The 15920-nt window shown below is 45.2% G+C and overlaps 1 protein-coding gene across 2 annotated transcripts in view; it reads left to right on the forward strand.

Moving 5' to 3' along the window:
* LOC112230321 ((E3-independent) E2 ubiquitin-conjugating enzyme UBE2O-like) overlaps window positions 1–15920 on the forward strand; it is a 46443-nt gene that overhangs the window by 25251 nt on the left and 5272 nt on the right. The window contains exons 11-19 of one of the 2 annotated variants that reach the window (XM_042310926.1): window positions 4990–5144; window positions 6509–6621; window positions 6926–7057; window positions 7300–7398; window positions 7761–8643; window positions 8845–8981; window positions 9229–9432; window positions 12989–13046; window positions 14077–14231. In XM_042310926.1, coding sequence (XP_042166860.1) covers window positions 4990–5144; window positions 6509–6621; window positions 6926–7057; window positions 7300–7398; window positions 7761–8643; window positions 8845–8981; window positions 9229–9432; window positions 12989–13046; window positions 14077–14231 — 1936 coding nt within the window. The remainder of the gene's footprint in view (window positions 1–4989; window positions 5145–6508; window positions 6622–6925; window positions 7058–7299; window positions 7399–7760; window positions 8644–8844; window positions 8982–9228; window positions 9433–12988; window positions 13047–14076; window positions 14232–15920) is intronic. The other variant, XM_042310927.1, reaches the window with a different exon arrangement.

The following is a 15920-nucleotide window of genomic DNA, read 5'->3' on the forward strand; positions in this document are numbered from 1 at the left end:
AAATGAATACGCTCTCAACCGCACTTGCTCTCCTTGTGGTCCTTTGACTAAAAACCCAATAGTTAAGTTCCTCTGTTATAAAAATCACACCGGTACCCACAATTAGACCTAGCTCTGCACCATTAGTTAGACGTTTCCAAATAGGTTGAAGTTTGGGTCAATGTAACCTTTTCTCAAGACATTGCAGAATTCAAGTACTTTAAATTCTACCAGGCGCCATTTGAACATGGCAGGGATTCCAAGGCTGCACATCTGAAATGGCACCCCCTTCCTTATATAGTGTACTAATTTTGACCAGATCCTTGGTTAAAAGTAGTGCATTATACAGGCAATATGATGCTATTTCAGATGCTGCCTAAGGCTGTGATTTTCCCTCCTTTTAAACTGCCTTGTAGATCAGATCTGGTGGTTAAATATAGCTGGCAGCTGATAAATCATGTAGCATGCGCTTAGGTGTGCCCAGATAACATCCAGGTCCTCTGATTGAAAGAGACAGATGGAGAGAGAGAGGGGGAAAGGGTGATGGAGAGGGAGACAGAGGGTCAAAGAGCTAGGGAGATCAAGGGGGAGAAAAAAAGCTGAGATTGAGTTGCGGGAGGGAGAGCGAGCGAGAGGAAGATTGATGGGGGGAATAAAACTGCAAGGGGGAGGTAGTGACTGAAGCTAAGAGGCAGAGCAGGGGGAAAGTGGCTGAATTCTAGTGGGGGGATTGAATTGAGGTAGAGGAGAGATTGATTTAAAGAAAAGACACAACATGAGACGTAAACTCAGCAATAAAATAAATCAACGTCCCCTTTTCAGGACCCTGTCTTTCAAAGATGATTCGAACAAATCCAAATAGCTTCACAGATTTTCATTGTAAAGGGTTTTAACTAGAGGTCGACCGATTAATCGGAATGGCCGATTTAATTAGGGCCGATTTCAGGTTTTCATAGCAATCGGAAATATGTATTTTTGGGCGCCGATTTATTATTAAAAAAATAATAATGTTTTACCTTTTTTAACTAGGAAAGTCAGTTAACACATTCTTATTCTCAATGACGGCCTAGGAACGGTGGGTTAACTACCTTGTTCAGGGGCAGAACGACAGATTTTCACCTTGTCAGCTCGGGGGATCGAATCTTGCAACCTTACAGTAAACTAGTCCAACGCAATAACGACCTGCCTCTCTCTCGTTGCACTCCACAAGGAGACTGACTGCCTGTTACGCGAATGCAGTAAGTTGCTAGCTAGCATTAAACTTATCTTATAAAAAAACTATCAATCACTAGTTAACTACACATGGTTGATGATATTACTAGATATTATCTAGCGTGTCCTGCGTTGCATATAATCTGACTGAGCATACAAGTATCTAAGTATCTGACTGAGCGGTGGTAGGCAGAAGCAGGCGAGTAAACATTCATTCAAACAGCACTTTCGTGCGTTTTGCCAGCAGCTCTTCGTTGTGCGTCAAAGCATTGCGCTGTTTATGACTTAAAACCTATCAACTCCCGAGATGAGGCTGGTGTAACCGAAGTGAAATGTCTAGCTAGTTAGCACTCGCTAATAGCGTTTCAAACGTCACTTGCTCTGAGACTTCTAGTGTTGTTCCCCTTGCTCTGCATGGGTAACGCTGCTTCGATGGTGGCTGTTGTCGTTGTGTTGCTGGTTCGAGCCCAGGGAGGAGCGAGGAGAGGGTCGGAAAGCTATACTGTTACACTGGCAATACTAAAGTGCCTATAAGACCATCTAATCGTCAAAGGTTAATAAAATACAAATGTTATAGAGGGAAATAGTCCTATAATAACTAAAACCTAAAACGTTTTACCTCGGAATATTGAAGACTCATGTTAAAAGGAACCACCAGCTTTCATATGTTCTCATGTTCTGAGCAAGGAACTTAAACGTTAGCTTTCTTACATGGCAGATATTGCACTTTTACTTTCTTCTCCAACACTTTGTTTTTGCATTATTAAACCAAATTGAACATGTTTCATTATTTATTTGAGGCTAGATTGATTTTATTGATGTATTATATTAAGTTAAAATAAGTGTTCATTCAGTATTGTTGTAATTGTCATTAAAACAAATAAAGAAATGGCCGATTAATCGGTATCGGCTTTTTCCTGGTCCTCCGATCATCGGTATCGGCGTTGAAAAATCATAATCGGTCGACCTCTAGTTAAACACTGTTTCCCATGTTTGTTCAATGAACGATAAACAATTAATGAACATGCACCTGTAGAACAGTCACGAACAGCTTACAGACGGTAGGCAATTAAGGTCACAGTTATGAAAACTTAGGACACTAATGAGGCCTTTCTACTGACTCTGGAAAAACTCCAAAAGAAACGAGCCCACGGTCCCTGCTCATCTGCGTGAATGTGCCTTAGGCATGCTGCAAGGAGGCATGAGGACTGCAGATGTGCCAGGGCAATAAATTGCAATGTCCGTACTGTGAGACGCCTAAGACGGCAATACATGGAGACGGGATGGACAGCTGATCGTCCTCAGTGGCAGACCATATGTAACAACACCTGCACAGGATCGGTACAGCCGAACATCACACCTGCAGGACAGGTACAGGACGGCAACAACAACTGCCCGAGTTACACCAGGAATGCACAATCCCTCCATCAGTGCTGATGACTGTCCGCAATAGGCTGTGAGAGGCTGGACTGAGGGCTTGTAGGCCTGTTGTAAGGCAGGTGGGCACAAACCCACTGTCGCTGGACCAGACAGGACTGGCAAAAAGTGCTCTTCACTGACGAGCCGCAGTTTTGTCTCACCAGGGGTGATGGTCGGATTCGTCTTTATTTTCAAAGGAAAGAGCAACAACAACAACTGCCCGAGTTACACCGAGGTCAAACTGAGATTGCCTGCAATGACAACAATCTCAACGCTGTGCGTTACAGGGAAGACATCCTCCTCCCTCATGTGGTACCCTTCCTGCAGGCTCATCCTAACATGACAATGCCACCAGCCATACTGCTCGTTCTGTGCGTGATTTCCTGCAAGACAGGAATGTCAGTGTTCTGCCATGGCCAGCGAAGAGCCCGGATCTCAATCCCATTGAACAGGTCTGGGACCTTTTTTTTTTTATTGATTTGACCTTTATTTTACTCAGCAAGTCAGTTAAGAACAAATTCTTGTTCAGGGGCAGAATGACAGATTTGTACCTTGTCAGCTCTGGGATTTGAACTTGCAACCTTTCGGTTAGTAGTCCAACACTCTAACCGCTGGGCTACCCTGCCGCCCCGACCTGTTGGATCGGAGGGTGAGGACTAGGCCCATTCCCCCCAGAAATGTCCGGGAACTTGCAGATGCCTTGGTGGGAGAGTGGACTAACATCTCACCGCATGAACTGGCAAATCTGGTGCAGTCCATGAGGAGGAGATGCACTGCAGTAATTAATGCAGCTGGTGGCTACACCAGATACTGTTACTTTTGATTTTGAACCCCCCCCTGTTAGTCACCGTCTGTGGAACTTGTTCAGTTTGTCTCAGTTGTTGAATCTTGTTATGATCATAGAAATACAGTTGTACTCGAAAGTTTACATACACTTAGGTTGGAGTCATTCAAATTTCTTGTTAAGAAACTATAGTTTTTGGAAGTTGGTTAGGACATCTACTGTGTGCGTGACACAAGTCATTTTTCCAACAATTGTTTACAGACAAACACCTGAAGGTACCATGTTCACCTGTACAAACAATAGTACGCAAGTATAAACACCATGGGTCCAAGCAGCCGTCATACCGCTCAGAAAGGAGACGCGTTCTGTCTCCTAGAGATGAATGTACTTTGGTGCAAAAAGTGCAAATCAATCCCAGAACAACGGCAAAGGACCTTGTGAAGATGCTGGAGGAAACGGGTACAAACTTATCTATAGCCACAGAAAAATTAGTCTTATATCAACAACCTGAAAGGCTGTTTAGCAAGGAAGAAGCCACTGATCTAAAACCGCAATAAAAAAGCCAGACTACGATTTGCAACTGCACATTGGGAGAAAGATCGTACTTTTTGGAGAAATGTCCTCTGGTCTGATGAAACAAAAATAGAACTGTTTGGCCATAATGACCATCTTTATGTTTGGAGGGAAAAGGGGAGCCTTGCAAGTCGAAGAACACCATCCCAACCATGAAGCACGGGGGTGGCAGCATCATGTTGTGGGGGTGCTTTGCTGCAGGAGGGGCTGGTGCACTTCAGATAATAATGTCTTCATGAGGAAGGAAAATTTGGGTCTTCCAAATGGACAATGACCCCAAGCAAAGTTGTGGAAAAATGGCTTAAGGACAACAAAGTCAAGGTATTGGAGTGGCCATCACAAAGCCCTGACCTCAGTCCCATAGAAAAGTTGTGGGCAGAACTTAAAGCGTGTGCGAGCAAGGAGGCCTACAAACCTGACTCAGTTACACCAGCTCTGTCAGGAGCTATTTCACCCATTTAAAGGCAATGCTACCAAATACTAATTGAGTGCATGTAAACGTCTGACCCACTGGGAATGTGATGAAAGAAATAAAAGCTGAAATTAATCATTCTCTCTACTATTATTCTGACATTTCACATTCTTCAAATAAAGTGGTGATCCTAATTTACCTGAGACAGGGAATTTTTACTAGGATTAAATGTCAGGAATTGTCAGTATTTGGCTAACGTTTAAATACAGATTAAGTTAGAAGTTTACACATGTTAAGTTTGCTGAAAATAAACGCAGTTGACAGTGAGAGGACGTTTCTTTTTTTTTGCTAAGTTTATATTATGGATGGAGGGAAACCGTGGCAGAGGAGATCAGGCTCCCCCACCCTGCGATATCTTTGATTCGCTCTGCTGCTGCGCATATGGCTGAGTCAGTTTAACATTCCATTCTTTAACATGCGGGCATTTTCCACTCTTAACCAGAACTTCTTGCTGAAATAGTTGAGCCTTGTCGGTGAAGACACAAATTCCAGTATTAGTTACTTCGTCACTGGTTCTAATTTCTGCTATCTCCCTGTTTTTTACCGTCAGGGTGGCAGTAGAAGTGGTGTCCACCAAGACCTCGGCCGACGTCCTCTGGAAGGACGGCCGTATGGAGACCCTCATCCGTTCCAATGACCTCATCCCCATCCAGCACCTCGACAACCATGAGTTTTGCCCCGGAGACTTTGTTGTCGACAAACGACGTAAGTAGCTAGCTCACTTCACTCGCCTTCAGGCCTTGTACAGTGCATTTGGAAATTAATCCAACTTTTTCCACATTTTGTTACGTTACAGCCTTATTCTAAAATTGATTAAATAGTTTCCCCCCCCTTATCAATCCACACACACTTCCCCTTAATGGCAAAGCAAGAACAGGTTTTTAGACATTTTTGCAAATGTATAAAACATTCAACTGAAATATCACGTTTCCATAATTATTCAGACCCTTTACTCGGTACTTTGTTGAAGCACCCTTGGCAGCGATTACAGCCTCAATTCTTCTTGGGCATGATGCTACAAGCTTGGCACACCTGTATTTGGGGAGTTTCTCCCATTTCTTCTCTGCATATCCTCTCAAGCTCTGTCAGGTTGGATGGGGAGCGTTGCTGCACAGCTATTTTTAGGCTCTGGCTGGGCCACTTAAGGACAATGAGGCTTTTCCTGAAGCCTGTCCTACGTTGTCCTGTTAGAAGGTGAACCTTTACCCCAGTCTGAGGTTCTGAGTGCCCTGGTGCAGGTTTTCATCAAGGATCTCTTTGTACTTTGTTCTGTTCTTTTGGAGTTTGCCAAAAGGCACCTAAAGACTGACCATGAGAAACAAGATTCTCTGGTTTGATGAAACAAAGGTTGAACTTGTTGGCCTGAATGCCCAGCGTCACATCTGGAGGGAACCTGGCACCATCCCTACAGTGAAGTGTGGTGGCAGCATCATGCAGTGAGGATGTTTTTTAGCGCCAGGCACATAGACTGGTCAGGATCGAGGAAAAGATAAAAGGAGCAAAGTACAGAGAGATCCTTGATGAAAACCTGCTCCAGAGCACTCAGTTCCTCAGACTGGGGTGAAGGTTCACCTTCCAACAGGATAATGACTCTAAGCACACAGCCAAGACAACGCAGGAGTGGCTTCGGGACAAGCCTCTGAATGTACTTGTTGCGTCATACCCAAAAAGACTCTTAAGCTTTAGTCGCTGCCGAAGGTGCTTCCACAAAGTACTGTTTTTAAAGAGTCTGAATACTTACGCAAATGTGATATTTCAGTTTATTACATTGTTTTGCTAACATTTCTCAACCTGGTTTTCTACTACTATCAGCTTTTATAAGCGGTTTAGCAAAAAAGTTTGGGGTCACTTAGAAATGTCCTTGTTTTTGAAAGATAAACACATTTTTTTGGTCCATTTCAAATTGACCAGAAATACATGAGACTTTGCTAATGTTGTAAATGACTATTGTAGCTATGCAACGAGGGAGCTATTTATCAGGTTAGCTTTCTTACTTGGTGTCCTTGGTGAAACTTTTGTGCCTCCGGTCAGAGAGTAAACTTCAGCTCTGTCTTTGTGTGGTCACACAGCCCAAGCTCCTACGGACCCGGGCGTGTACGGGGTTATCCAGTCGGGCGACCACAAAGGCAGGACGTGTGCTGTGAAGTGGATCAAACTCAACGCCTCCAGCGACGACGTGGAGGTCAGTCTGCTGGGCATTGTGGGTCGGCTTGTGTCGCCGGGGGAACCACAACCTTTTTTTAACCTTTTTTTTACATTTATTTTTTATATATTCCATTAATAGCTCTATAGAAGTTGAATTTGAGCAAATCTGAAATGACTCTATTCCAAACGAGCCTATTCCACATATCGTGCACTACTTTGGGCGAAAGCAATAGCCCCATGGTCCTATTGCTCTGCTCACAAACAGTGCACTATACAGGGTGGCTTCTAGTGTCATTTGAGCTGCATGGTGTCAGTAATGGATGGTGGTTTTGTTTGTTTAGGTCACAGGAGAAGAGGAGGATGTTAGTGTGTACGACATCGCCGACCACCCAGACTTCCACTTCCGTACCACTGATATCGTCATCAGGATAGGGAACTCTGAGAACGGGCGGAATACGGAGTGCGAGAACGATGTAAGTTCAAAAAATGTCATTCATTTTGTCTATTAACATGTTAGTACTTTTCCCTGTGGTGCTTGGAGTGTTCTTTGCCGGTCCACGTTGTACAGATGCTTTGGCCTGGTTACAGATCCACCATAGTTGCTAAAAGCGTGCTCTGAAAGGAAATATCATCCAGTATGGTACTATCGTGTACAAAGAGTATTTTCACATTTTCAGTTTTTTTTTTTTTTTTTTTTTTTTTTTTTGTTGTCCAGACGTCAGTAGGTCAGGTCTTCAGAGTGGACGTAAGCAGCAAGGTGGAGGTGGTGTGGGCCGACAACTCCATTACCATCGTCCTACCACAGGTACTCATGGTAATTGTAGTCTTTCTGTCCCTCACATGCGGTAGTTGTAGTGGTCAATGATCGGTGGCTCTGTTGGTTTCTGTTAAGGTTCTGTTGGCTTGTGTTCACTATTTCAATGAAGTGTGCTACTGCTGTACTTTGCTCAGGTTTCTGTTCATGCTAAATATGTGTTCATGCTAATTATCTTTTCAATCTGAATGTGTGTTGCCGATAGCATGCTGCTGGGTGACTTGCATGCTGCCCTTTTAAAAATGTTATTCTATAATGACATTTTGATATTGACACAAAAAGCACTTAATGAATGTTAGCAATGATTAATGATTGTGTATAAACGCGGTGATTTTGTTTTTCTCTAACCCCCCTCAATCTAGCACCTGTACAACGTGGAGTCTGAGATCGAGGAGACTGACTATGACTCTGTGGAGGAGAGCAGCAGTGGCCTGTCCACGGAGGAGTGGGAGGACGAGAGCGACAGCTGGGAGACCGACAACGGCCTGACCACCAATGAGGACGACCAGCACCCTGCCAACGATGACACCACCACCCCGGCCGCCACCCCCACCGGCTCCAGCCCCTTCATCATCCCCCCAAAGGAGGGCGGCATAGCAGGGGCCACTACCCCCACCAAGCCACCTAACTCCTCAGAGGACCTGGAGGGAGCTGGGGCTATAGTCATCCCAGGCACCGGGGCTGGAGGAACCACCCCTGGAGCAGGAGGGGGTGATGCAGCGGAGAAGCTCCCCGGGAAAGAGAGCACGCCGCGGGGCTTCCGTGAGCTCAAGGAGGCCTTGAAGATCCTGGAGAGCCTGAAGAACATGACGGTAGAGCAGCTATGGACCGGTGGCTCGCCTACCTCGCCCACGTCCGGTGCTGCGCCCGCCGCCAACGGGACTAACGCCAATGCTGCCACTGCCATCACGCCAGAGAAACCCACCAAGGAGAAGCGCTTCCTGGATGACATCAAGAAGCTCCAGGAGAACCTGAGGAAGACCCTGGACAATGTGGCCATTGTGGAGGAGGAGCGGATGGAGGCAGTGGTGGAGGGTGGGGCAGGAGGAGGTGGGAGTACGGAGGGAGGGGAAAGAGGGGGCGAAGAAAGGCCCCAGGAGGAGGCAGCGGCAGCGAAGACTCCAGGCGCGGCGCCAGAGTGGCCCAGCGATACGCCTGTTCTGTGCCAACAGAGTGGTGGAAAGCCCGGAGTCACCTTCACCAGTGCCAAGGGAGAGGTGTTCTCTGTGCTGGAGTGGTCACCAGGTGAGGACGCAATACTGCGCTTTTAGCTTGTCATTGTTTGTCTTTGTTACTGAGACATCCACTAAACTAGTAGTACAGGGAGAAGAATTCAATACCCCCAAAAATACCCTCTTTGAACATTTTAAATGCACTGGTACATTACTTAAAATGGCCTTTTCAAATACTCACTAAATACCACAACATTTATCTGACTCCTGCCAGACACCCACACCTTTAAGAAGATGGAGTTCCAGCCGGCCGAGGCCAAGAAGTTTTTCAGCACCGTGAGGAAGGAGATGGCTCTGCTGGCCACCTCGCTGCCCGACGGCATCATGGTCAAAACCTTCGAGGACCGCATGGTATGCTCACCGACACCTAAGAAGAGAGCCGTTTGGAAGTGATCCGAATGTAGTCGATTACAGCCAAGTATTAAATTGCATCAGACCACTCTTCAGTGGCTAAAGTGACTCCGGTTTTGAGCTGCCAGTTTCTCTGCACTCATTAAAACCTCGACTTAAAATCTCTTCATGCTGTTATTTCTGAAGATAAGTGATGATAACTCTGAGGATGATAGTGAACATGTGCTATTCTCGTCTCTCTTCACAGGACCTGTTCTCAGCTCTGATCAAGGGGCCCACGCGCACCCCTTACGAGGACGGCCTGTTCCTCTTCGACATCCAGCTGCCAAACATTTACCCGTCGGTGCCGCCCCTCTTCCGCTACCTGTCACAGTGCAGCGGGCGCCTCAACCCCAACCTCTACGACAACGGCAAGGTCTGCGTCAGCCTGCTGGGCACCTGGATCGGCAAGGTAAAAGTAGACCTTTAATCCCTCATGAAAAAAGTGTGATGCTTGGTATTTTTGCTTTTTTATTAGGATCCCCATTAGCGGTTGCAAAAGGAGCAGCTACTCTTCCCGGGGCCCACACAAAACATGAAACATGACATAATACAAAACATCAAGGATAGAACTACAACAATAAAAAGGCACACAGCCCACATATCAATACCAATACACACGCATAAACTATCAAGGTCAAATACTTAGACACCCATTACCTTCCCTTTGACTGTTATTAGACCACCCATTACCTTCCCTTTGACTGTTATTAGACCACCCATTACCTTCCCTTTGACTGTTATTAGACCACCCATTACCTTCCCCTTAACTGTTATTAGACCACCCATTACCTTCCCCTTGACTGTTATTAGACCACCCATTACCTTCCCTTTGACTGTTATTAGACCACCCATTACCTTCCCTTTGACTGTTATTAGACCACCCATTACCTTCCCATTGACTGTTATTAGACCACCCATTACCTTCCCTTTGACTGTTATTAGACCACCCATTACCTTCCCTTTGACTGTTATTAGACCACCCATTACCTTCCCTTTGACTGTTATTAGACCACCCATTACCTTCCCTTTGACTGTTATTAGACCACCCATTACCTTCCCATTGACTGTTATTAGACCACCCATTACCTTCCCTTTGACTGTTATTAGACCACCCATTACCTTCCCTTTGACTGTTATTAGACCACCCATTACCTTCCCTTTGACTGTTATTAGACCACCCATTACCTTCCCTTTGACTGTTATTAGACCACCCATTACCTTCCCTTTGACTGTTATTAGACCACCCATTACCTTTCCCTTAACTGTTATTAGACCACCCATTACCTTCCCCTTGACTGTTATTAGACCACCCATTACCTTCCCTTAACTGTTATTAGACCACCCATTACCTTCCCTTGACTGTTCTTAGACCACCCATTACCTTCCCTTTGACTGTTATTAGACCACCCATTACCTTCCCATTGACTGTTATTAGACCACCCATTACCTTCCCTTTGACTGTTATTAGACCACCCATTACCTTCCCTTTGACTGTTATTAGACCACCCATTACCTTCCCTTTGACTGTTATTAGACCACCCATTACCTTCCCTTGACTGTTATTAGACCACCCATTACCTTCCCTTGACTGTTATTAGACCACCCATTACCTTCCCCTTGACTGTTCTTAGACCACCCATTACCTTCCCTTTGACTGTTATTAGACCACCCATTACCTTCCCATTGACTGTTATTAGACCACCCATTACCTTCCCCTTAACTGTTATTAGACCACCCATTACCTTCCCCTTGACTGTTATTAGACCACCCATTACATTCCCTTTGACTGTTATTAGACCACCCATTACCTTCCCTTTGACTGTTATTAGACCACTTTTGGTAAAATTATGATTAAATGACTGAACAAATCATTTTAAATGGAACTGTAACTAAGTAAAACTTATACTCTGTTTTATTATATCTGATTAACAATATGAGTTCATAAGAAGGGATTGTGAGACACGGACAAGGAGTAATTAAAGTGAACAGCATTTCAACTAGGAAGAAATGAATGGGTTGGGGACTGTGAAAACAGAGAAGGTCGTTAGCCTATGGTTGAACCTACAGAAACTTAGCTCTGGGGTTTTTAGATAAGACAGTGAGTGCATTCCTAGGTTTTCTGTTAATTAGAACTGTCAGCTCAGTGGTGATCGATAATGTTGAGGGGTCAAAAGTTACTTGGTAGTGTGTTAGTAAGTTAGAATGAACCTTTCACCTCACTTTGTCCCGGTCGAGAGGAAGGGACTCTGTAAAAGCAATGAAATGACGTCATGATCTGTATATAAACTGTTGCTCGTGGTTAAGTGTCAGCGCGCTCCGAGAATAAATTATTTTACCTATTATTGAAAGACTGGTCTGCGTCTATTTTATGCAAACAAGAATCTTACAAATTCTCATAAAATAGATTAAGGGTTTTCAATTAATGAAAGCACATTGGCATAATTAATTATAGTAACAACCACCCATTACTTTCCCATTGACTGTTATTAGGATCACCCATTACCTTCCCCTTGACTGTTATTAGACCACCCATTACCTTCCCCTTGACTGTTATTAGACCACCCATTACCTTCCCTTTGACTGTTATTAGACCACCCATTACCTTCCCTTTGACTGTTATTAGACCACCCATTACCTTCCCCTTGACTGTTATTAGACCACCCATTACCTTCCCCTTGACTGTTATTAGACCACCCATTACCTTCCCCTTGACTGTTATTAGACCACCCATTGCCTTCCCCTTGACTGTTATTAGACCACCCATTGCCTTCCCCTTGACTGTTATTAGACCACCCATTACCTTCCCCTTGACTGTTCTTAGACCACCCATTTACCTTTCCTCTGACTGTTCTTAGACCACTAATTACCTTTCCTCTGACTGTTCTTAGACCACCCATTACCTTCCCTCTGACTGTTCTTAGACCACTAATTACCTTTCCTCTGACTGTTCTTAGACCACTAATTACCTTTCCTCTGACTGTTCTTAGACCACCCATTACCTTCCCTCTGACTGTTCTTAGACCACCCATTACCTTTCCTCTGACTGTTCTTAGACCACTAATTACCTTTCCTCTGACTGTTCTTAGACCACCCATTACCTTTCCTCTGACTGTTCTTAGACCACCCATTACCTTTCCTCTGACTGTTCTTAGACCACTAATTACCTTTCCTCTGACTGTTCTTAGACCACCCATTACCTTCCCTGACTGTTCTTAGACCACTGTTTCCTTAGACCACCCATTACCTTCCCTCTGACTGTTCTTAGACCACTAATTACCTTTCCTCTGACTGTTCTTAGACCACCCATTACCTTCCCTCTGACTGTTCTTAGACCACTAATTACCTTTCCTCTGACTGTTCTTAGACCACCCATTACCTTCCCTCTGACTGTTCTTAGACCACCCATTACCTTCCCTCTGACTGTTCTTAGACCACTAATTACCTTTCCTCTGACTGTTCTTAGACCACCCATTACCTTTCCTCTGACTGTTCTTAGACCACCCATTACCTTCCCTCTGACTGTTCTTAGACCACCCATTACCTTTCCTCTGACTGTTCTTAGACCACCCATTACCTTCCCTCTGACTGTTCTTAGACCACTAATTACCTTTCCTCTGACTGTTCTTAGACCACCCATTACCTTTCCTCTGACTGTTCTTAGACCACCCATTACCTTTCCTCTGACTGTTCTTAGACCACTAATTACCTTTCCTCTGACTGTTCTTAGACCACCCATTACCTTCCCTCTGACTGTTCTTAGACCACTAATTACCTTTCCTCTGACTGTTCTTAGACCACCCATTACCTTTCCTCTGACTGTTCTTAGACCACTAATTACCTTTCCTCTGACTGTTCTTAGACCACCCACTATCTTCCCCTTTTGTCTTTTTAAAAATATTATTTTGAACATGAGCTGCTTGTATAAAATGTGCCTCACACTGTCTTTCCTGTTTATCAATCCTCAGGGTACAGAGAGGTGGACCAGCAAGTCTAGCCTGCTGCAAGTGCTTATCTCCATTCAAGGCAAGTCTAAACTGACCTCACTAGACCTATTCTTAGTCTCACGCAGTATTGATTCACCCCCCCCCACCACCTCATCCAGAATTTCTCGTTACCAGTCAGGTTTGGGTCTTTTAGGCCCCCCCCGTTGCCTTCCCTGCAGCAGAAGTGTATGTTTTATTCATGCCGTTCATTTGCTCATGTCTGCTTCGGCTACAATGAGTGTCACACACCATCACCCTATGACAAGACCGTTGTGGTTAAATTGCCTCACCTTCCTATCAGTAATATTCACCTCAGGATTTAGGAGACAATTATAGGATTTGTAGCTATCTCAAACTATGCTGATAGGCTTATTCAGGTTCATCCACGAAAGGCTAAATACATTAGAGTTGTCAGATGTTTGTGGTTCACCAAAGTTTGAGTCTTTAAGTACACTAGAATGAAGAGTTAATGTGTGAATGTCTTTGATTTCTAAGGTATTTGGGTCCTTTGTTGTTTTTATCTCAATATCAAATCATTTCTGGTTAACAATTAAGTACCTTACTGTGTTTGTTTTAAATTAAAATGGTCAAAAAGGAAACAAATAGCTTCTTAGCAAATAGCAATTTCTTGAGCAAGATTTTCGCTCGGACTGTCTGGAATTGGTCTGAGTGGGGAGGGGAAAACTGAAAACTAGCTGTTATTGGCAGAGGTTTGGAATTCTCTTATTGGTCTATTACCTAATTTACCGGTACGCCTGGCACCGACTACCATACCCTGTTCAAAGGCACTTCAATCGTTTGTCTTGCCCATTCACCCTCTGAACGGAACACATCCACAATCCATGTGTCAAGGCTTAGAATTCCTTCTTTAACCTGTCTCCTCCCCTTCGTCTACACTGTTTTGGAAGTGGATTTAACAAAGTGACGTCATTAAGCGATCATAGCTTTCACCTGGTCTGTCTTGTTATGGACATTTGTATAGTCGCTGTATATAAAATGCAGGACAATCCCGTTTTTGACTGCACCGGGCCTCTTTTTAATACTTCCGTGTGTGTGTGTGTCTCTCCCAGGCCTGATCCTGGTCAACGAGCCCTACTACAATGAGGCAGGTTTCGACAGCGACCGGGGCCTGCAGGAGGGCTATGAGAACAGTCGCTGTTACAACGAGATGACTCTCATCAAGACGGTGCAGTCCATGACCCAGCTGCTGCAGACACCCATAGAGGTCGGGATACAGTCTGATCTGATTTACCTAGAGTCAATCTGTTTCTGTGTAGATTTTCGTATATGATTTGGTTGTATTTGTGTGAATACAAAATGCAGTAAAAGTTCTCCCCCCCAAAAAATATGGACGGTTTTTGTGTGCTGATAGTTGCTGTACAAATTTAACCTGTAAGTCAAAGTGCCAAAGACTCATTTCAATTTTCGGAAGATTTAAGAAAACGTTTCTTATTACTGGATGAGTTGGGGACAAATGGCAGGTGGTGATGGATAGTTATACACTGCTCAAAAAAAATAAAGGGAACACTTAAACAACACAATGTAACTCCAAGTCAATCACACTTCTGTGAAATCAAACTGTCCACTTAGGAAGCAACACTGATTGACAATAAATTTCACATGCTGTTGTGCAAATGGAATAGACAACAGGTGGAAATGATAGGCAATTAGCAAGACACCCCCAATAAAGGAGTGGTTCTGCAGTTGGTGACCACAGACCACTTCTCAGTTCCTATGCTTCCTGGCTGATGTTTTGGTCACTTTTGAATGCTGGCGGTGCTTTCACTCTAGTGGTAGCATGAGACGCATGAGTCTACAACCCAGACAAGTGGCTCAGGTAGTGCAGCTCATCCAGGATGGCACATCAATGAGAGCTGTGGCAAGAAGGTTTGTTGTGTCTGTCAGCGTAGTGTCCAGAGCATAGAGGCGCTACCAGGAGACAGGCCAGTACATAAGGAGACGTGGAGGAGGCCGTAGGAGGGCAACCCAGCAGCAGGACCGCTACCTCCGCCTTTTGTGCAGGGAGGAGCACTGCCAGAGCCCTGCAAAATTACCTCCAGCAGGCCACATGTGCCTGTGTCTGCTCAAACGGTCAGAAACAGACTCCATGAGGGTGGTATGAGGGCCCGACATCCACAGGTGGGGGTTGTGCTGACAGCCCAACACTGTGCAGGACGTTTGGCATTTGCTAGAGAACACCAAGATTGGCAAATTCGCCACTGGCGCCCTGTGCTCTTCACAGATGAAAGCAGGTTCACACTGAGCACATGTGACAGAGTCTGTAGATGCCGTGGAGAACGTTCTGCTGCCTGCAACATCCTCCAGCATGACCGGTTTGGTCATGGTCAGTCAGTCGTGGGGTGGCATTTCTTTGGGGGCCGCACAGCCCTCCATGTGCTCGCCAGAGGTAGCCTGACTGCCATTAGGTCCCGAGATGAGATCCTCAGACCCCTTGTGAGACCATATGCTGGTGCCGGTTGGCCCTGGGTTCCTCCTAATGCAAGACAATGCTAGACCTCATGTGGCTGGAGTGTGTCAGCAGTCCCTGCAAGAGGAAGGCATTGATGCTATGGACTGGCCCGCCCGTTCCCCAGACCTGAATCCAATTGAGCACATCTGGGACATCATGTCTCGCTCCATCCATCAAAGCCACATTGAACCACAGACTGTCCAAGAGTTGGCGGATGCTTTAGTCCAGGTCTGGGCGGAGATCCCTCAGGAGACCATCCGCCACCTCATCAGGAGCATGCCCAGGCGTTGTAGGGAGGTCATACAGGCACGTGGAGGCCACACACACTACTGAGCCTCATTTAGACTTGTTTTACGGACATTACATCAAAGTTGGATCAGCCTGTAGTGGTTTTCCACTTTAATTTTGACTGTGACTCCAAATCCAGACCTCCATGGGTTGATA

The sequence above is a fragment of the Oncorhynchus tshawytscha genome, linkage group LG32 (genome assembly GCF_018296145.1).
Source record: "Oncorhynchus tshawytscha isolate Ot180627B linkage group LG32, Otsh_v2.0, whole genome shotgun sequence".
Taxonomy (NCBI): domain Eukaryota; kingdom Metazoa; phylum Chordata; class Actinopteri; order Salmoniformes; family Salmonidae; genus Oncorhynchus; species Oncorhynchus tshawytscha.